Genomic DNA, 21,914 nt, shown 5'->3' with positions numbered 1-21,914 from the left:
CGTATTTTTCTCCCTGCACTTTTGCCCGTCATCGCCATCAGTTCCGTCCCTTATTCTTTTTTTTAAACAATATTATTCCCCATATTTGAAGAAAGAAAGAAACCTAAATTCCGGCCGTTTTTTATTATTATTTTTCATCGTGAAATTCTTGTTTTTTTTTTTTTCTGAATTGAAATTAATTGAATAGGTCATTGAATTTGAGTATAGACAATTTTTGTGTATAAAAAGATTTTCTTTCTTTCCTTGAATATAGGATCTTCTTTTCTTTGGCCGTCCTAATTCTCTTTAATTGTCGGTGCGGTATTGTGTGAAAGAAGAGCCTCAAAAGAATTCTCGTATCCTCCGCAGCAGCTGCTGCTGCTGCTGCTGCCATAGTTAAAGAAGTTTTCTCGACAGGTATAATAACCTGCAATTAGACTGCCAACCAGATGGAGAAAGAAGTGGGGATGAAAAGGAAACAAGAATACAATTTACTACACCCCTGATGGAAATGGGGTTTTTTGGAAGAGTGAAAATGGGAAAATATAAAATAAAATACAAAAATTTTCTTTTTCCAAAAAGTCAAAGAGAGAGAGAAGGGCATTTGATTGCTCCATATCTCACTGGGGCTCTGTCTGCTTTTGACTTTTTCACACTCCGCACCTGTTTGGAGAGGACCTCCTTATAACCCCCTTGTACGTCCTCTTTTTTTTTCTTCCTCCGTATTCGGAAAATAACGGCCCCAAAGGTTCTTAAAGTGAAGAAATGGTTTTTTAAAATGTCTTGGCAATTGAATGAATGGAATAAAAGAAAAAAACACCGTGACGAGAGAAACGAAAATCGTTTTTTTTCTTGGACGGACGATTCAGCCGCACCGCTTTGTGTATTATTTGGCGTATCTTTTTTTAAAAAAACATTTTCTTTTCATTTTTTGTTTTTTTTCGAATCACAATTTACAAAATTTGTTTCTTTATATTTTAAAAAATGCCGCCCTTTTTTCGACGGCCAATAGTAATGAAGAAAAAACATTAATCAAAAATCGGGCACTCCCCTACCGATACAATTAACAGAGTAATGAACATTTGCGCGCTGCGGAGGAAATAATACAAAATTGTCATCATTTATTTTTAATTTTTATTAGGATTGGAGTAACACGCAAATTGAGTAGTGAGGGAATTATGGGCAGGGAACTATTTTTAAGTGAGAAATTTCTTTTGTTTCTGCCACGCCCAAATATATTCAGCTAAATCAAATCAAAAATTAGAGGCGCTGATTTTATTTTATTTTCGTGATTTTTTTATTACTGGTCACATCTGAGAGATGGCGTCGCAATCAAATCACGATCTGATTTTTTTTTATTTATTAAACTTTCTCAAAAGCATCAGCTCTGCACGTATAAAAATTATATTGTGGACCACATTGGAAAATTTGCAAAAGTTACACACAGCATACAGCACACATTTTCACACCTAAAAATTCATTTTTTTGTTTTTGTTTTTCTAAGTCTTTTGGTTTTTGTTTTCTATATAAAATATATGATACACACACACACACACGCAACAAAAAGAAAAAAAAAATGTCCGATTACGTATCTCTCTCTTTCTCATCCCCCTTTTTTCGATTTGATTTCGCGCATTTTTTTCGTGATGGATGCGTTGCGTGATTTTCTTTCTTTTTTTTCTTTTTTTTTTTTGTTATTATTTCGTCGTGGTATAACTTCACTGGAGAATTGAAAATCTAAAGAATATTTCTGACGTTGGTTCGGCTGTATAAAATCGCCCATCATTTTTCGTTTCTTTCTTGTTTTTTTGCATGCGGGAAAGAATTATATAAACACCGGGAAGAAAAAAAAAATTGAAAAATAATATTACAGAGAAATGTGGAGGGTTAATTATATGTAAAATAGTATACGAAATAATATTAGAATGCGCCTAATGAACGAGATGAGACACAAGAAAAAAGTTGTTTTTTTCCACACATATTTAACCGCGGGCGAACAAAATACACACACACACACAATTCACGATCAATCACGCAGCCTGGGATTTTAAACAAGAAAATGTCATAGTTTTTATATGTAATAAAAGATGCGCTGTTTGTTGTCCTTTGCTGGATGATTATTTTCTCCAAAAAATATTTTTTTTAAGAATTTAGAAATTTTCTGTTTTGTTTAATTCTCTTCTTTTCTTTAACTTGAGAGTCCGTCTCCGTGAGCTACTTGAGAACATGCGAGCATCAGGATCTCCCGTTTCTCCTTGGGAAAACGGAGTTCTCGGCCGGCCAGCCGGGCCGCTTCCAATTCCCTTTCGGCCATATTCAATTCGCGACTCACAATCCCAGGAGTTTCCTGAATTTTAAAATGTACAAAAAAAAATTCAAATTTTTACATTTCAAATTTCGCGCCAATAATTTATAGACGCACACAAAGTGTTGGGAGTGAATCTATATGAAGATATCGCCGCGTACCCAATCAGGGCGGTAAATTCAAAAAAAGGTAAAAATGAAAAATGTGTAACCTGTTCTCTGGCGATCCAGTCGAGGGCCATTTGCGAGCGCATGTCGTCGTCGAGGGCGCGGTGCGAGTAGTGGGCCACCACCTCCTGTCGGGAGCACTGGCGCTCTCGCATGGCTTTGAGAGAGCCGTTCCAGTGCAGCAACTGGAAAACGGTCATCAGCTCCTGGAATTCCAGCATGGTCCGCCCTTTGTTGGCCTCCAGCATGAAGCGGAAGGCGCCGATGCCCGTATTCGGATTGTCCGCTTCGTCCGGATCGCCCTACATGCGTGTACATGGACGTAATAAGAATCAAAACGTCCAGCAAAACGAATCTATTTTCTCTCTCATTTTTTTCCCAATTTTTAATTATATTTTGTTTTTTAGCCCCGACGGACATTGCTAGAGGATTCATTTGAATATTAGATACCAGCTTTGTTTCCTTTTCTTATTTTTTTTCCTCGACTCCACCCCCCCCCCCTTATATGCCCCCGTGCTGTTGTTGAATTGTTGAAGTGTTTGTTAGGAATCAAGAAAAAGAAACGAGTCTGTTGCCAACTCGGCTCCTGGTGGTTGCTGGCTGCTGCTGGCTGCCAACATGGAAATGACATTGCTGCTCGGTTGGGAGAGAATATTTAAGGCTCTTGGCTTTCGTGAGTGCATCGCCTTGTCACAGTAGAAGAAGAAGAAGAAGAAGAAGAAGAAGAAAGAGTTTCTTTTAGATATTTTTCCATTTAAAGGCAACAGAGAAGGGGAGGAAAAAATAAAAAAAGATTCGGTTGTGTCTGGACACGAACCACCTGCTCATATTGGGAGAGACTCTTCAAAAGAATTTGTTATTTTTTGGGTTGTTTCTTCTTCTTCTTCTTCTTGATGGTGTCCCCGCGAAAAATAATAAAAAATAAAATAAAACATTTTCCGCCCTTCAGAAAAACTGAAAATTTTCCACCAGAATTTGACAGCTGACACAGCGCGTTTTGACAGACGTACACTCGTAAAACATCAAGTCGTCCGGGTATTTATTTTTTTCAAAAAATATAGAACCAGCGATGCCCAGTCGTAGATAATGCCGCCCAAAAAATGTGCAGTAAATAATTGATTTTTGATTGATTTTTACCTTAAAAGAGGCTCTGGCTTCGGCGACGGCCTTTTCGATAAAGTCGTCCGAGATCTGCCGTGACGGGTGCTCGTTGAAAACGGAATTCATCAGGGCGATTTTGGCAGCGCTGCGTCTGGCCTCTGCTTTCGTCGGGCAATTCTTTAATATTCCAAAAAAGAAATCAACAAAATTAAATCTTTAAAATATAAAATAAAACAAACAAATCATCCGACAAAAGAGACCGGGGGCATTCGAGTCCATTATTCAAAACTAAAAAACCCGCCGAAGAAAAAGAAATATTGTATTTATATACATATATAAAAATAACGCATGATATTCTATTTGAAACACCCTCCATCTCTCTCTCTCTCTACTGATTATTTATTTCTAAAGAATGATGAAGCGGGAATTTTGAATTTTTCGCTTCATCATCACGACGACGGCGGCGGCCCCATCATCACACATAGAGGACCCCCCTTCATTTTTTATTTTTCAGTCAATATAATTTCAACAAAAGAAAAAGAATAACAAAAATTGATATGGAGGAGCGCATATATAACATCGCCGGGAGACCGTGACTAATCAAAGTGATCACACACAGACACACACACACCGTTTTGGCTACTTTGTAAATTTTTGTATTTTTGTTCATCATCATCATCATCATCATCATAGCTCTGATATGATTGTTTAATGTTGTCATCATCATCATTATCGATCTATTAGCTCATATATACCTTTTTTAATACATCCCCCTGGCACCAATATTTCGATTTGATTTCATAGATATTTTATTAGAAACTCACCAAAAAATTCAATAGGTTTTAGGAATGAAATGATGGATGTTGTATATAACCCCCCGGAATAATTTCCTTTTTTTCCCTAAAGAGAAGATATAAGAGCCCCGGGTGAACTCTGCTGGTGTGTCTGGGTGAAATGGTTATAAAGGTATTTTTCTTTATAGTTGAGAAAGGAAAGAAAGGAAAAAGGGTCTTCTTCCAGCTCTTTAAAAATGGCGGCTGGCCAGGGTTGGAAAAATAAGGCACGCTGCGTTTGGCTGGACAAGGAAAGAAACTTTTTCTTCCTTTTTTCTCTTACAGGCCATCCATCATCCGTCCAATAATATATACCCAAAAAGATTTCTTTTCCCCCCCCCCTCCTATTTTTTTTTCTAGATATATATTTTTTGAACACAGGTATTATTATAGACTCTGGTTGCAGAATGGACACGTTTGTCCTTGGCTTTTTTTTTTTTACTTTTAACCTTTTAAGGAATTAAAAATAAAAAAGTTAAAAGCCCGAAAATAGAGATCAACTTTGTTGACAACACAATCCCCCCCTTTCATTTTTATTGGGGGGTGTGCCCACCCCACCAGGTAAAAAAAGCCGACTTCCGGTGATTTCAATTTCAAAAATAAGAAATAGAAAAAGACGCGCGAAATTTTTCAAACTTGGCCATTAGACAACTGGGGGGGAATCTGATGTCACCGATAAAAAAGCTCTGCGGAATTTATTTTCCCCCCATTTCTAAAAAGCTTTCTATAAGATTGTACACGTTTATGACGGCCGTCAAACACACGTGGCAGACGCCAAAAAAATCGTTTGAAGGGAAATTTTTGTATTTACGATTTTTAAAAAAGGGAGGGAAAAAAAATACACAAAGTTTATGGGGCTTTATGAAAAAAAAAAAATTTCCCTGGAAACGAAAAAATTTAAAATAAATTTCTTGTTGGGGTTTTTAAAAAACGACCTCTGACCCACCCATAAATAGTATATCCCCCCCCCCATCTTTTTTACTTATTTTAACTTCCACCTTGATGGATGTCATCCAACAACCACAGGGACAAAAGGTTTAAAAAAATTTTATTTAAAAAAAAAAGCCAAATTCATGAAGATGTCAAAATAAATAAATATCTATACCCTCCCCCAAATGATATTGTGTTGCACAGGAGCAGCCTGGGCTTTTGGCTTTGGTGGCCAGCATATCCCAACTACTGTTTTCTCCTTATTTCGAACAAAAAATATATCAGACGCGCATTTATATCAGTCACAGTCTCTCGGTAGAAACACACAACAGCAGGAGGCATTTCTTCTTTCTTTTCTCTTATTCGATCCATCCGTTGATGCAGATGAGAGAGCGACGGTTTGTAAGAGAATTTTTTCGGGCGCTCAAGGGCTAGAGCTTCGTTCGTGTAACTCGACACACTTTTTTGGTGGGGGATTTAGAAATGGAGAAGGAAGGAAAAATTCTTTCCAGGAGCGCTATAGCTGCTCGCTGGATCGATTGGTGACGAATGATGATTACCTGAAAACTGCCGAAACAGGATCCGCCGGGCAAGGTGACGTAGCAGACGTAGGGCGGTGACGAGGACGGAACCGACTCGTAAATGACCAGGGCTCCATTCTTCAAATCGGCACCTCTGGCCTGTTTCATTTGCCAAAACTCTTGCAGCGCTTCCACCACGTTCACTATTGCCACAACAAAAAATGTATTAAAAAATATCAAAATTAGAAATTGATCATATTCAAATCTATATGGCGTGCAGAATACAAGATCCAACAGCTCCAGGGCCTTTTGGATATATATACACACACACGTATAATAATAATAATAATCAGAAAAAAAATGGTTCAAATGACTTTTGATATATAATAAATTGGCTCCGGGGTTTTTCTTTGATTTGGATTCGAGAGGGTCGATCTACTATGTGCTCACGAATTGAGAGAAAGAGAAACAGAGTGGCGGATGGCGTGACCACCACACCGTCCAACCGTAACGGAAAAAATAAGAAAAAATAAAAATCTCTTGGTAGACAGCAGCAGCAGCAGCAGCAGGGTCCGGTTTTTATACTCGACAGACAATTGTCTGCTGTGAATATGATCAAAAAAGAAGTTGGAGAGAGACTTTTCCATCTGTAAAAAAAAGTTTTTTCTTCCATCCAGCAGCAGCAGCCGAGAGTCTTTTTTCTTTTGTGCCCGACAGCCATATAACAATTTCCAAACGGAGCTAGCCTCCCTTCTTCTTCTTCTTCAGGTAACCACCACCTTTTCTAGATGACCCGGGGCGTTACACGGTCAAAATAAATTTTGTTTTTCTTCCTTTTTTAATATATTTTTTAAAATAAAAACTCTGAGAAGAAGAAGAAGAAGCCAAAGTTGAATGGGAAAAAAGTATACCAAACAAAACAATGGCAACCTCTCTGATGCTGTCACATCAACCGAATCAAATCCGCTTTTCCCCATTTTTAAAAGAAATAGAAATACGAAACCAGAATAAAGTTTCAGGGGGGGATCAATCTAACGCGATAATCCCGGATTATCCAGGGTCTAAATAGTACCGACCCATCGGTTATATCTAAAGGATATATGATGACGTCGTAGTATTATTATTATTATAGCTATATAGTTTTAAAAATATACCTTTGGTACGTGGGCGGACGCCGATCTCTTCGTAAATCCTGCTAGGATTCCACGGCAGATCGTAGTCGGAGAGCAACATGTTGCCACTAGCCGACAGGGTTGAGCTTATTTTAATTTCTTATTTATTATTATTGAAATGAACTCGGAACAGATGAACCACTTTGGGTTTGGATTTCGGTAGATTGTTGTAGTGTACAACTGGGGGTGAAATTGGATCTCGTTTAATCAAATAATTCACGACCGCATCGACACGCTCACTATATCTAAACACTTTTGAATATAATGTGGTTGAAATTGAATTCAAATTGTCAAATTCAATCGGTCACCATCACAAACTGTTGGTCACTATTGGTGTGTCGATTAAATATTGAAAATTGTGAACAACTGCACTGCGATGAGAATAAGAATATAAAGAAATCGGTCAGCAGCTGTGTGCACTCGGTTCAGAGGCCGAGCAACGACTATAGTCCTCATACCTTTGGCTTCCCAGTCTCTACCTGGTGGATAGAGTGGAGGTAGGGAGAAAGAGAGGGGGGGGGATATATAGCTTAAAGCTTCTTCTTTACTTCTTCCTCCTCTTCTTCTTCTGGTTGATGAGGATGGAAGAGCCCTGCGGAGTCAACCCAAAAAGTGCCGGGTGCATCTACAAAACCACGAAAGAACAGACATACACGCCGGGGTTGGTTGGTTGGGACTTGGGAGAGAAAAGGTTGAAGAACGCGCGGAGGATCTGATGAAGACGCGGAGAAGAAGAAGAAGAAGAAGAAACTGTTGGCCACCTCCCAGTCCACCTCTTTCTTCTTCTTCTTCTTCTTCTTCTATTTTCTACCTGCATTCCTTCTAATTCTTCCGCTTCTTCTTTTCTTTCCTTCGAGCTCTGCTTTTGGGCCTTCCAACTACCGAAAGGTGGACCGTGGGGTCACAGAGAGCCCCCAAAGAAGAAGAAGATTGGAAAGGTAGATTGTTCTTGTGTGTGTGTGTGTGTCTAAGTTTGTGTGTAGCGCTGGAGGAAGAAGAAGAAGAAGAAAACAAGTTGCGGGCGGAGACAAAGAAATATTTTTTTTTCTCTTCTTCTTCTTCTTTCCATAAAAACAGGTGGATAGTAAGAGAGAGAGAGAGGAAAACAAAATATATTTTTATAATATATAAAAATCTACCAGACGCTAAAAAGGAATGAGAACACCAGTCACGACGACCCCGATTTTGGTAGGCACAAAAGTTTGTTTTTTATTTTATTTTTTTATTTTATTATTTTTTCGAGTTTGTTTATTTTGTTCACCTTTTATTTGCGAGCACCAATTAAATTTCTTGGAATTTTTAAAAAAATGTAAATTAATAAATTAAATTTAAAAAAAAATTAATTAACTGGATTTTTTATTTGAGTTTTCTATATGACAGCTGACCAACGAGTTTGACTAAATCTTAATTTGCTCCGGTGTTACATTATAATATAATTATAATAGAAAATAATTTAAATCAAATAAAATTTTGTGTTTTCCGATGAGTGTCCATTTCGTTGTTTAACTAATCAGATTGTTGTTTAAAAAAAGAAGAACACGGGAAAAAGAAGTAGCATCTTCTTTTTGAGAGGAATAAATCTCGGCAACTTTCATTTTTTGGTCAAAAGATTCAAATAAAAGAAAATCATAAATGAGCCGAGAGAGGGCATCGTTTTTCTTCTTTTTTCTTTTTCTTTTTGTTTTTATTTTACGATACAACATTCGCCCCGCGCAAGGTAATTAAATTTGATTGTACCATAAAAGTTTACCAAATAGAATATTAATATAATGTAGAGAAAGAGAGAGGACCGGAGAAGGAGGAGCGGAAAGGAGAGCAAACAAATCCCACGGAAGAATTTTTATTTTAAATATTTTCTACAAAACAAAAATGTTTTGAAAAAATTTTTTCGCCAATTTTTATTGCACCTATCAGGTATATGCGCACGCGGGCGATAAATTATCGCCAAAATATTTTTTATTTTTATTTTTTCGCTCGAAAATAAAATTGAATTTCGTTTTAAAAAATAAAATAAATAATTGGTGGTTTTTTGTGCTATTTTAGGACCTTTCCGCCATTTAATGAGCCACATAATCATATTCGGTCGATGCGGATGTTGTTTCCAACCTTTAGGACCAAGAGAGACCAGCAAGAAAAACGCCAAAACAATGGGGGAGGTCTAATGGATGCGAGAGTAGAAGAGTAGAAAGAAGAAGAAAGATGGGCGTTTCTGTAAATTGAGCACAGAAGAAAAAAGGGAAAAAATATATTATATATAACACAAACAGCAGAAGGTGAGCGCGCGTCCGGGGGTTGAAAATTGCCTTTTAATCATTTAGAAAAAAAAAACGACCAGCGCAAAAAAAATGAAATAAAATAAATTTTCTCGACTCAAAATCGTGGGAAATTAAAATGAAATCTTGATCAGATATATATATATATAAATCTCTCGAGTGCACGACACACAAACTATCCAAGAAAAAAGATCCTTGGCCGTTTAATAAATATGAAATTTGTTGCGTTGGGTGTTGATCACGACTTTTGGTACATCTATAATACCATACAACAATAATAATAACGCTATAGGCGCGCACTTTTAATCCATCTTTTTTGGGGGTTTTTTTTCTTTGGCTTCTTGTGTGATGTTGTGTGCTGGCGCGCAGACAATCATATAGCGTCAGACACCAACCAACCACCACCATGTGGGATGGGATATTCCTTTTTTGATGGATCTCTCCCAATCCCATATGCAAATTCTTTGATGAATCTCTTTTTTTTTCCTACCTACCTACCTCCACAGTATATATATATATATATACGTGTAAATATCCTATATACCTTTTTTTGATTTATGATGAGCTAGCGCTGAAAGAATGTTAACCGAAAAAAATATTTTGACTTTGATTATTATATAGACACTCCCGGGGGAGAAAAACCCCACCAAAAAAATTACGAAACGCGTAATGATATTATTTGATAATCAAAGAAGAAAAAAGAAGAAAATTATTTTTTTCATTCTCAGCAGAAAAATATTTAACAAAAATAAAAATCTTTAAAGGGAAAATGAGCATTTGACTATCTAAACAGCTGATCACGGGGGGTCACGCTCAAAAACTCTTGTTGCCTTTGTGTGCTGTGAATATGACCCTGCGCCTTGTTAGACACACACATATAACATATAACCCTTTTTTTCTTTTCTTTTTCTTCCACCCTTTTGTGCTATGTGTTGCTGCATCTCTTATCTTCTCTCTCTCTCTCGGGGAAAAAACTCGTGAGAAACGTGAGACCCCAATGAAACACACAAAAAAAAGGTACAAAATGCTGGGCAACCAGCAAAACCAGCACAAAGGGGGTCCCGTGATATATGATCGAGATATAATATATATATATATATAGCTCAGAAACAGCATTAAACTATGGGCTACACGATTACACAACACTTTCTCTCTTTAAAAATCAGAAAAAATAAAACAAGAAATCGAGTCTATGCAAATAGAAATAAGGGCGAGGCTATATTGCAGACAATTTCATCATAGCTCTAAATATATCAAAAGCTGGGCGAAATGCCGAAATCAAGGATAGAGATGTATACACGTATCTTGTTCATTGGTCCGTGATACTATGTCCGCCCTTGATTTATTTCTGTCCAGTTTTCTTTAGATTTTGTTGTACACTGGGATTTTTTCTTTTCTTTGGTGGAGGAGATAAGAATGAGAGCCACAGGAGATGATAATCGAATATAAATTATTATTACACAACGTGAAACTACACACAGCGTTGGTTACTATATAATATATTTTCCACATGGTAGAACTCTTTTTTCTTATTCTTCATTCTTTTGTTTGGGGGCTATCCTCTCAGATTTCCGTCTATGATTGCTTTATGTAAATGATATTTATACCTTTTCTTGTATGTATCACATCTTGTGTTATAAGAAGAAAAACATTTCGAATTTTTTCAAACTGCTGGATGGCGCCGACGACGCCTTCAGGCGATTATTCCAGCGTCGTCGGTTTCAAAAAGAATTTTTATTTTATTTTATTTTGAAATTCCCGGTCATAGTTCACGCCCGTCGTCGTGTTTAGCCTTAACCTTAACCTCTTGCGTTTTTCTTTTTATGTCCTTTTTTTTTCGAGGGGTTGGGATTGCATGAAATACACAAAAAGGGGAGGAGTCAGCCCCTTTTTTTTTGGGAAATCCGCCGCTATTTTTCCCCCCACACCGCTAATTAGCGCTTCGCGAAAAAAATAAAAAAATAAATAATAAAATCGCTAAAACAAAAAATAAAAAATTTGAATAAGAAGAGAGGTGTATGTAGACGTACACACACAAGAAGTAGTATTATTTACATATAGAAAACAAAGCGAAAAGATCTTTTTTTTCTTCTTCTTCCCAGGTAACCCAAAAGATGAGCCGCCCGGATATGCAAATGATCCTGTAGTTGAGAGAGAGCGAGCGGAATAAGATATGCGTGGAAAAGATTTTTTGGGTTTTTGTTTAAAATAAATTCAAAAAAAAAAGAATTTTTTTTTTCTAATTATGAAATTGCAGCAGCGCCAATATTATAAAACCGAGTTTATATTCATCACAATTCACATCAAATAGATTTATATAAAGATGCACATTGTAGCCTTTTTTTGTGATGTTTTTTTGATTCAATGTGTCTTTAAAACTCTCATCGCTACAGGGTGATGATAATAATTAAAATAAATCACTTTTTTTATTCGGTAATTTCCGGATGAAAATCACATTAAAACGAATCTTTAAAAAAATCAAATCGGCGCGTTCCGGTTGTAAAAAAAAAAAAAATTATTTTGGCGCCTCCAAAAAATATAAAAAATATTTCAAAATTTCAAAATTTTCTATATATAGAAAATGGGGACACGACCCGCGAGACGAAAATAAACATCGTACGTGATTTTTTTCTTCAAACGTCAAATATAATATTTTTAAAAAATATATTTTAAAAAAACTTTTTTTTTCTCCTTTTTCCTTCGCTCCTCTTGCCCGTCTTCTTCACAATTTTTGCGTCTTTTGAGTTACGAGTTACGACCGGTCGTTAAATAAAATTCAAAGAAGCGACAGCAGACACCTTTTGGTCAAAAAGAATAGAAAAAATCAAAGGAATACTATCACATCGAAAAATAGCACATGGCAATAAAAATAGCGAGAAAAAGACGACACGTGTGTCAGCCGTGAAAAGGGCGTCACGCTCAAATCTAATTTCAAATTTATTTTAAATTTCCACCCAAAAAAAACAAACAAAAACAAATGCGAATCAATGTGGCGAGTGTCATTTGTACACAAGACAAGGTCTCGCTGATTGAATCGTCGCTTTTTTCATCAGAATTATTCCCGACGGCCAAAAAATGTCCTTTTCATTTCCGTGTATCCTGAAATTTTGTCGTGTATAATTTTTGGGTGTGACTCGGTCACCCTTGAATATCAATTCCAAAATGGTTTTGTTTTTTATATTATATATTTATATTCATCTAATTTTGGTTGTTATTTTGTTTGTTGTTCCATTCTATAAATTCAGTTGGTTTGATTTATTCATGCCGGACATTTACGGCGCACACAACACCCAAGAAACAAACAAAAAACAAACAAACCAAAAAATTCTCTCCCAGCTACTCCCCTTTCCAACTCTTGTCCATCAGCATTGCAACGAAAAATAAATAAAATAAAATATAAAACTAATGTGTCTCATGCCGTCTTTTGTTTTTTCTCGTCTTCTTTCACTGGCACGACCTCCGAAAAACAAAAAAAAAAACCCAAAACCAGTTTTTTTTTAATTCCCAGACAAACGAAAGTCGTGTGGACCCTCCAATTTCCCCCCCAAAAGAATATCATCCCACACAGAGTCAAAAGAAAAAGTTATCAAGCTCTCGGATTATAAATGAGAGCCAAAAGATGTGGCGATATAACTTTTTTTGAAATATAATAGAGAAAAGTCGTGGACAAGTTTCTTGTCTACGCGGCGAAGAAACTAAACTTAACGAGCAAGCAGCGACCATTGACCAGTGCAGCCAACAGTCACAAAAGTTGTTGTTGGCTGCTGGCCCCCATATATCTTTTAAAAAGAAAAAAAAGTCATTCACAATAACATTTTTCTTGGCGATCCACGCCCAAAATATTATACCGGAAATGTCAAATCGATCAGCCGGTCAACAATTCGCTTTTATACAACAAAGTCTTTTTTTTTTTTTTAAATAAAAATGATTTATTCAAATATAAATAGAAATACAATTTATCTTTTATCCGGCTACTGGGAAGGGCTCCGTCAAGTCCGCCCGTTTTCCTTCACAAATCAAATCAAAAGCTCCTCCCTCTTATTTTTTATTTTATTTTTTCGCCGGATTTTTTCTCTCTCTCCTTATCACACAAAACGACACACACACACAACAGCACACACATACCTGAGCCGACAGAGTTATGTCTACATATCATATCCCAGAGAGTTATAGTATACCTACATCTAAATAAATAAAAACAAATCAGATAAGCCAACAACAAACCCAGAAGAAGAAGAAGGTATAATAATATCTAACCAAAAAATATCTAGAATTCGTGTTGCGCACGTAATACAGTGCGCCCATCAACCATAAACAACTTTTTTTCGTTTTTTTTTTCAGGTTGTTGTATAGACACAACAACATTCCGTGAACAGTTATATAACCAAGACAATAATTGCGCGGATTTTTTCTGCTGGATATATATAATATCATATTTATTTAAATGCCCCAAAAAATTTATAAAGAGATGAGGAATGCGCCGTCGTGACTGGGGCGGGACAAATCGACACACAGAAAAAAAGGGGAACATTTATATTTTATTTTTTTCTTCTGCTGGCTTCATTGTATCCCGTTCTCACGCTCGACGAGGGGTCGGAGGAAGCATCGGAATCATCGACAGCCCTCAAGAGAGCAGAGAGTTCAACCGATGGGGTCAAACTACGCCGTAAGGTTCTTCTTCTTATTCTTTTTTTTTTTTAAGTTTTTTTTTAACAGACCGCGGAACAACACAAACACGGCGGCGCCACCTCTGACATCACCCAGTCACGCTCCACTAGAGAGACGCTCTCGCACAATGAGCGTCGTGTATTTTTCTTCTTCTTCTTCTTCCACCCCTCATTATGGTAATTTCCGGACGAAAAAAAAAATAATATAATATTTTTCCGACATTCCTCAACCAATGACTCCGTCACACGCATATCTCATCAATAAACGCGAATCAAAAAAATTTATTTTTGATTTCTCTAAATAAAATAAAAATTGTGATTCAATTTTTTTTTTTTTATACAAAAATTTAATTCCGCCATCAAAATCTAATGCGAATTTTTGTTTAAAAATTTTTTTTTTTATTTCCCATTTTTATTTTATTTCATTTTTAAAAAATAAAAATTTTAATTTTTCTCAGTGACATCCTTTTTTTTCAAATTTTTCTATTTCTTTTAAATTGTAGTATTAAAAAATCTAAAAAAACCCCGCTGAGCTTCCTCCGGTCTGACCCTGTGTGATTGTCTCCAATTAGACTCACTCTCGCACGACTTGTTCCCCTTTTTTCTTTCTGTTTTTTTTTATTTATCCCCCCCCCCCCTCAACTCAAAGATTATCAAAGAGAGTCTCTTTTCCCCTCAACAGGTGAACTCGTTCCACTTTGATGAAAGTTCATTGAATGCAGCAGCAGCAGCGCCGCTTCTATATAGTCTACTATAGCTCTCTCGACTTTATTATATCCACATTTTTCTCAAGGGAAACAACAACCCAAAAAAAAGAGAAGGGGAGAGAGCACAGCAGACCCGATGGGCAATTATTTCGTCTGGAATGCCAGCCAAAAAATAAAATAAAAATCTTTTTTAATTCAATTTTTTTTTGTGTACCTTTTTGTGTTGTGTGACACACTTTTCTTCAACTGAGGTAATATAGCGCGTCTTAGTCTGTCGCGTATGCAAATCTTACATTTTCTTTCTTCCCTCCCACCGATGGCCGCCGTCACGACTCTCGGATCTCTACGCAAAAGAATATCCATCATAAAAATCAAAAAGGGGGCCCAGCCGGGCCAGCCAAAAAGACGCCCAGTTTTATCACAAAACCATCAATAATATATACACACACACACACAACAAGGGTATATGTACCCGTGAAAAACATTTTTCTACTTTTTCTCTGATTTTTGCTCTTCCATCATCCTTCAACGAAACGCCAAATCACATGCTGTCTGACATGTCTGGAAAAATATAAGACTTTTTTTTGTGTGTACCCGTCCGTTTGTGCAAGTGAGGGGGAAAAAAAAGTAATAATAATATTATAAAAATAAAAAAACACATTTTTCCCATATCTCATTCCTGGAATTCCGCCGCCGCTCACATTACCTATGGCCGATTTCTCTGTGCGCTAGCGCAGCATTGCGTATACATGTCTATATAATTTCACGTGTGTGTGTATGTAAAACAGATCAGAAATGCTCGAGACTTTTATGGTTTGGGGTCGATCAAGAAGAAGAAGAAGTAGAAAAGTTTGGTGAGACTGTGATTATATTTTCTCCGCATGGGATCGCGCCTATTTTATTTTTTGATTCCTCCGCAGGTAAAAAAAAGTTTCCATCCGCACCGGAGAGCTAGAGAGATGATGGACTGCTGTTCTTCTCTCTTTACCTAATCAATTCAAACCGGCTCCTATTTCAACCACAGCTCTGAGATGTATAAAGTGATGCTGAACCCCGGAGACGTAATAAGATAATGGGCATATCTATATAATAAATCGCCCAACGGTTTTTATTTATTTTTTCGATTCCACTCCAGCGGATGTAACTCGATCGGATATGATTTGATGGAGAAGAAGAATTTCACTCACCTCGACCGTATCCTTGGCTGTGCTTGGCGAAACTGCTGACGACGGCGTCGACGGCCTCTTTGAGAACCGTTTTCGTTTTGAATTCGTTGGCCGACACGCTGGCGGCCGTCGCCCCGCCACCTTTGATCGTGTTGTTGTTGTTGTTGTTGTTGTTGTAGTGGCCGGCCTCTCCGCCGGCCGACGCCGACGCCGAAGAAGCTTCTCCGCCGCCGTTGGTGGTCCGAGACGACGGACCTTTGATCACTTTCGAACGGTTGATGACCGTGTTGCCGCTGTTGTTGCTGCCGCTGCTGCTCGGGCCGGCAACCGGCCGTCCGCTTTGATGATGTTGCATCATGTTGACTGAAATATTTAACTTTTGATGATTTTCTTTTGATTCAATTTGATCACTGAAACACTTAATCGACACTTAAACACTTTGATTTTTTTCTTTTGGGTAGAATTTCAATATTTCACATGGGCGACAACATTTTTCTGTTCGTATTTATCCGATTGGGTTTGGTTTGAGTGGGAGTTATTTACCTGGCGGGAAATTCGAAAAAAAATTGAGCACAGAGTTTTGGGTGTCGTTGTACAGACGAGAGTGCACGCTGCAATGACGAGCGGGATGATTACAACTCGACTATATAAGTGGATACACTCTGTCAAACTCCTCCCCTCCCGTCAAGCTCCTCCTACCTTCTATAAAGCCCCTCCAGTCTCTCTCTCAGTCTCAGTCTCTCACCTCCTGGTTTTTCTCGTCTAGCCTATTACATCATCTAGAGAGACTTATTTCGTAGCCGGATGAAGCTTTTTTTCCGTGGCTAATATCTTCAAAAGAATGTTGCGTGTGTGCAGAGAGGTAGCACTATCTAGACCTGGATGGACAAATAATATACAGCAGCTTGGTGATTATCCAAGTTCATTACGATCAAACTCAATTAGCGTCATCAGGTACACATGTATATATATTTTTATAGATGGTGGGCATTTACAGCTGCTGGACACGCAGAAATGTATCAGAATTTGGTTGAGATTTTTATGTGAATGCCAACTGACGCTCGCCCATATTCCACTTACATTTTAGCGGGTCTAGCATTTCTGAATTTTTCCCGATGGAATTTTGATTCGTAATTTTTTGACATTGAAGCGGTATAATAGGTAAAACTTGTTCGAAATCTCTTTTTCGTACGATAACAAGGCCATTTGTGGATTGTTTGATATCCTCTTCTTTTTTCTTATTTTCCATTCCGAATGGAGATACCAAAAGAGAAAATGTCAAACTCATTAACAATTCCAAACCGGTGCGCGTTTGTTTTTCTTTTTTCTTTTTTACTTTCATCCCCCCGACAGAAAAATCAATCCGGTTTCTTGTAGACTTGAAACCAAACCAAAAAATTCGTCATTGATATTTCAAATCGATAGACTTTTTACGCCCTTCAAAAAATCAATTTTGGGGACCTTTCACTCTTGGCTGGTATGTACATGTATATATAAGGTTATATTTATAAATGTATATATAACACGATTTGACACGTTCTCCGTGAACCGCGGGCATCAACCGGCTCATTCTAGAAATTATTTTATATTTTCAAATAATAAATAAATATAGAACACACACAAAGTTGTAGATTTTTATATTATTATTTTTAAAAAAAGAAGAAGAGGTTTAACTATGTGTGTTCTTTGTTCCCTTTTTATATTTTTTTAGAACTTTTTATATTTAATACAATAACAAGAGTTTCTTTCTTTCCATCTCCAACAACATCTCCAACAACACAACAACTAGCTGATTGTTATTAAAGCGACTTTGTGGCGCTCGGGGCTATACTATCTTTTTTTGTTTTTCTTCGTTTCTCTTTATTTTATACATGTGCATGTGCGACGGGTTCTTTCGTGTGTGTGTGTATTGTAGTAGCTGAAGTGTTAGAGTATAAGGGGAGAGGAGGAGAAGGAGGAGAGCTATAGGTCGTCAAACAATCAACCTGCTACTACCTGTGCACTGATTTCCGCTCTCGACGATGATATTAAAATGCCATTTGGAAGTTGCCTAATTTTCCATGGAATTATTTTTGATTTATTGATTTATTTTTTTTCTAATTTTCTTTAGAGAATCATCGGGAGAGTTGAACCGTGTTCATTATCATTTTTTTTTTCCCGAATGAAATGAAATCAAAATGCCGAATGAAAAGAGAAAACATTTTCGACTCTGGAACATTTGTTTGTAATTTGAAATAATTAAATAAACCGAAGAAAATATAAAAAAGAGTTGAACATGCTGCCACCTGACGATTTCTTACGCAACAGAAAACATTCTCGAAAGAAAGGCCTACCAGTCCGGTAGGTGTCGTTTATTTCCCCCTTCAGGGAGGGCAACGAAAAAACAAAAAATCCAAAATCAGAATTTGTTGAAGCGCGAAAATTCGAATGCAAAATCAAAAATAATAGCTAAAAAAGATAAAAATTCCTGCAGGAGGCGGATAAATGTTGTGCTGTCCGTCTTTTGATCGACAACTTTTTGTCTTTTTTTTATTATTTTTTAAAAAAAAGAAGCCCATCATCAAATTGCTATTTTTTTGGCAATATACACGATATATAACCTGTAAAGTGCGCGCTCGGAATGAGTGGAATGCGCATACATAAAGTCGATGAAAATCACGCCGACAATCATCAAACTCCCATTGGCGAGTGGTGGAAACCCAAAGAAAAAAAAAAGAAGAAAGAAAAAATGTTAACTACCGCCAGTGCTGTATGTCGTCATCGGCTATTTTCACGCACAGTTTTTCTTTTTTCTTTTAGGGATCGGCGCCAAACAATTTTAAAAAAAAAATCATTTTTTTTTTTTTTGACTGGAAATATTTGCGTGAGTTTCACCTTCACACACTCACGCAGGGGGACGTGAGTAAAGAGCCTCCTTCAATAATTCACGAAAAATATTTTAAAAAAAAATTGTATATTCCACCCGAAAAGTATTTACACATCCTCTTCCTTTAAAGCGGATGGAGTGGGAGGAGTTACGTAGCGTGGGCGCCGGGACGCCTATAAATATAGCCGGCCTCAACCGTGATGGCTCTCACACGGAAACAAGGATCCGCCGGAGAGAAATACACATCTGCCACAACAGGTAAGAAGCCACAAATAAATTTTAAATTTCTCGAATTTTTTTAAAAAATCAAATAAAAATCATTTCCAAGGACGTTGTGGACGATGGCTGTTTGCCCAGCCATCATATCGAATGGCCTTATTATATATACAGGATCTATCCTTCAATAATATATATAATCTATTGTTAGATGATTATATATTTTTAGACTGACGTCATGTTAGTTGACGTCAGTCTCTCTTGTCAAATCTTCTTGTTTGTGTGTCGTGAATCACATTTTTCGCCAGCCCTTAAAGTGCCTGTATATAATATCTATGGCCCGTGTAAATATTTTTTTGAACGTGAATCAAAGAAACGTGAGTGGGCAAATGTCCTTCTCTTCACCTTTCGATAGGATAACATTTTTCTTCCCAAAAAACTCGTTTTTTGGTTATTGGTTGTTGTTGTTATCCCCGGAGTCGTACGCCAAACATCTCCTTGTGTGTGTGTATTACACACTGATATCCTCACGAGATTATCACGACAACTTTTTATTTTTTTCAAATTTTCTTTCTTATTCTTCCGACTCTTTTCGTGTAACCAACACGCGGATCGTGACAAGCCTCCGGCTATAACACAGCTCCCATGTATTCACAAACCAGAAATAATATCCCCCCAACCTCCTACCGAAATTTACATATTTTTGAGGTTTCACACATGTTTTTTTTTTTTGATAAATCTATTAATAATTAAATCAATTATTTTATTTATTTTTAGAAAATAAAAAAACCCCAGAAAAATAAAAGAAATGAAACGAATTGTGTCGTCGTTGTTGGTCGTCGTGATGATTGCCGGCCAGTTGACAGAGTCGGCCGTCTTGTCCGGCAAGGGCAAAGGCAAAGAGCGGGTCATGCACGACGGACCTAAAGTGCTAATCAAAAGCACGGCCCTCCAGCACGCCAACATCGTGAGTCGGCAGAAGAACAGCGACCTTCACGAAATCTACTTGGCTCCTTACCGCTACGTGAGTATAGATAGTTGATGTTTGCTCCTTCTTGTTTTATGTGTGTGCTGCGTGTGCGTTGTCCAGCCATTTTGGCCGGGTGATGATCTCACCTCGCGCTATATCCACCCAAGGGGAAATGTCAATGACACTATTTTGCCTAATTCATTCTAAAAAGAAAAAAAAATCACGAAAAATAAAACCAACCCAAGGTCGACATCACGCAACCGTGTAATGTCAGCTGATTTTGAACGAGAAATTTCGCAAGGAAAAATAACATTTTTTATCGGAATTTTTTTTTCGTTCGCCAAGTCGAGTGGAAATGGAATCCCCCCCCCCCCCCCCAAAAAAAAAATATTTTGATGCGGTCATTTGAAATTCTTTCGGGAATTTCAAAAAAAAAATCTCAGCGGGAGAAAAAAAAGAAAAATGCCAAATAAAAATTTTTCGCCAAGGCTAAACGGGAGGAGTTTTTCAAATAACTTTTTTGATTTATTTTTATTCTTTTTTTTTCCTGGTCACTTTTGTAATTCGTTTTATTTACACTGTGACAGTCGTCATCATTTATTTCGCAGGTGACAGCCAGGGAAAACCAATTAGAAAACAAAAAAAAACTTTCCGGTTGAATTTTTTTTAAAAATAAAATCAAAACTTTCTGCGGCTTTAACAATTGTACAACAACAACAACATCAATAGAAATGTTCTTACTGCTTAACTATTTGGAATCGTCTCGTCATTTATATATTTTCAACCAAACGTCCTTGGTCATCATTTGTGAACGTCCCTCACCAGTCACCACACACACACAAAAGAAAAAAGCCGAAAATCTTTTTTTTATTTTTTCTCACTCACGGTAGAAGATTATCCCCCGGGAATGTGCAGAACATTTTTGGGGTTTTTTTTTGTGTTCACGTTTTTTGTCACGATGTGGCAAGGACGTGGGCATCGTGTGTGACCCCGTCGACCTCACCGCTTTCACGTTCTCACGCGAAGCGGTTAAAGTTGCGGTTAAAGTGTCTACACACCGGGAAAAATGATATAATGACTATACCGCCGACATGTGTTGTACTGGCATAATAATAATATCCCCGTTGATGAATGTCAATTTTGATTTGATTTTTTTAAATTAAATTCATTCAGATCGAGAAGGAAGTTAAAGCGGTGGCGACGTTCATGGAAGCGGCTTATTTCAACAACAGCGGCGCCGTCCAGGGCGTCGTCGTTCTGACGCAAGAAGTGCGTGTCAATTTTTTTGAACGATATTTGAACGGCTTTGAAATTTATTCCAAAATTCAATTGATTTAGGCGGCAGCTAAAGGCGTCACGATGAAAGGTAGCGTCCGCGGATTAACGCCGGGCAAGCACGGCATCCGCATTCACGAATTCGGAGACATCCGTGACCACTGCCGGGCCGACAGGACCGGGCCGCATTACAATCCTTACAAGGTATAGTACATTTTTTTAAAAAAAGCTGATTGTGTTTGAATTGAATTGATTTGACTTCAAATGTGGAATTTCAGATCAAGACGCCGGAATCCAACATTTTCGTGAAAGAAGACGGGACGTCCGATTTCGTGTTGACGGACAAGACCTTGTCGCTGGCAGGTGGGCGGTCCATCATCGGTCGATCCATCGTCATCGATCAAGAACCCGACGATTTATTCACGCGGGAAGGGCGGGCCAGCACTACCCGACGAGCCGTTTTGTGCGGCGTCATCGGTCGTGCCGATTGAAAAAAACAAAAAAATAAAAAAAAAAACAATTAATTTTTTTGGAATTAATTAATTAATGAATGAATCAACAATTTGTGCTAAAATAATTCCATGTCTTAACATTCCTTTACCCATCGCTCAAAACAAATTTCCACACACTTTTTTGCGTGCTTCTTCGATTTTATTTTTTTGATTGCGCAACTCAATAAAATGGCGAGAGAAGATTGGCCGTTTTTGATATAAGACAACAATTCACTATTGGTGTATTTTCGTATTCGTCGTTCTGCCATCGAAGT

General features: G+C 37.4%; 2 protein-coding genes across 3 annotated transcripts; one reads left to right on the top strand and one right to left on the bottom strand.

Moving 5' to 3' along the window:
* Positions 1-1,116: 1,116 nt before the first annotated feature.
* LOC124337077 (LIX1-like protein) lies at positions 1,117-16,428 on the bottom strand. Of its 2 annotated transcripts, none has more exons than XM_046791107.1 (5): positions 15,843-16,428; positions 5,876-6,039; positions 3,589-3,729; positions 2,496-2,753; positions 1,117-2,326 (listed from the first exon to the last, which is right to left on the bottom strand). In XM_046791107.1, the coding sequence occupies exons 1-5, from the start codon at positions 16,177-16,179 to the stop codon at positions 2,168-2,170; spliced, it is 1,059 nt and encodes a 352-aa protein (XP_046647063.1). In that variant the 5' UTR covers positions 16,180-16,428; the 3' UTR covers positions 1,117-2,167. The 2 variants fall into 2 exon arrangements, with proteins under 2 accessions (XP_046647063.1, XP_046647064.1); XM_046791108.1 differs by lacking the exon at positions 15,843-16,428 and adding an exon at positions 6,991-7,464.
* Positions 16,429-18,857: 2,429 nt separating this feature from the next.
* Positions 18,858-21,839, top strand: LOC124337157 (superoxide dismutase [Cu-Zn] 2-like). Its single transcript, XM_046791239.1, has 5 exons — positions 18,858-18,945; positions 19,681-19,927; positions 21,047-21,142; positions 21,212-21,352; positions 21,427-21,839. The coding sequence occupies exons 2-5, from the start codon at positions 19,712-19,714 to the stop codon at positions 21,637-21,639; spliced, it is 666 nt and encodes a 221-aa protein (XP_046647195.1). The 5' UTR covers positions 18,858-18,945; positions 19,681-19,711; the 3' UTR covers positions 21,640-21,839.
* The last annotated feature ends 75 nt before the right edge of the window (positions 21,840-21,914 follow it).

This window comes from Daphnia pulicaria, chromosome 4 (assembly GCF_021234035.1).
Source record: "Daphnia pulicaria isolate SC F1-1A chromosome 4, SC_F0-13Bv2, whole genome shotgun sequence".
NCBI lineage: Eukaryota > Metazoa > Arthropoda > Branchiopoda > Diplostraca > Daphniidae > Daphnia > Daphnia pulicaria.
This window is presented reverse-complemented; position numbering and strand designations above follow the sequence as displayed.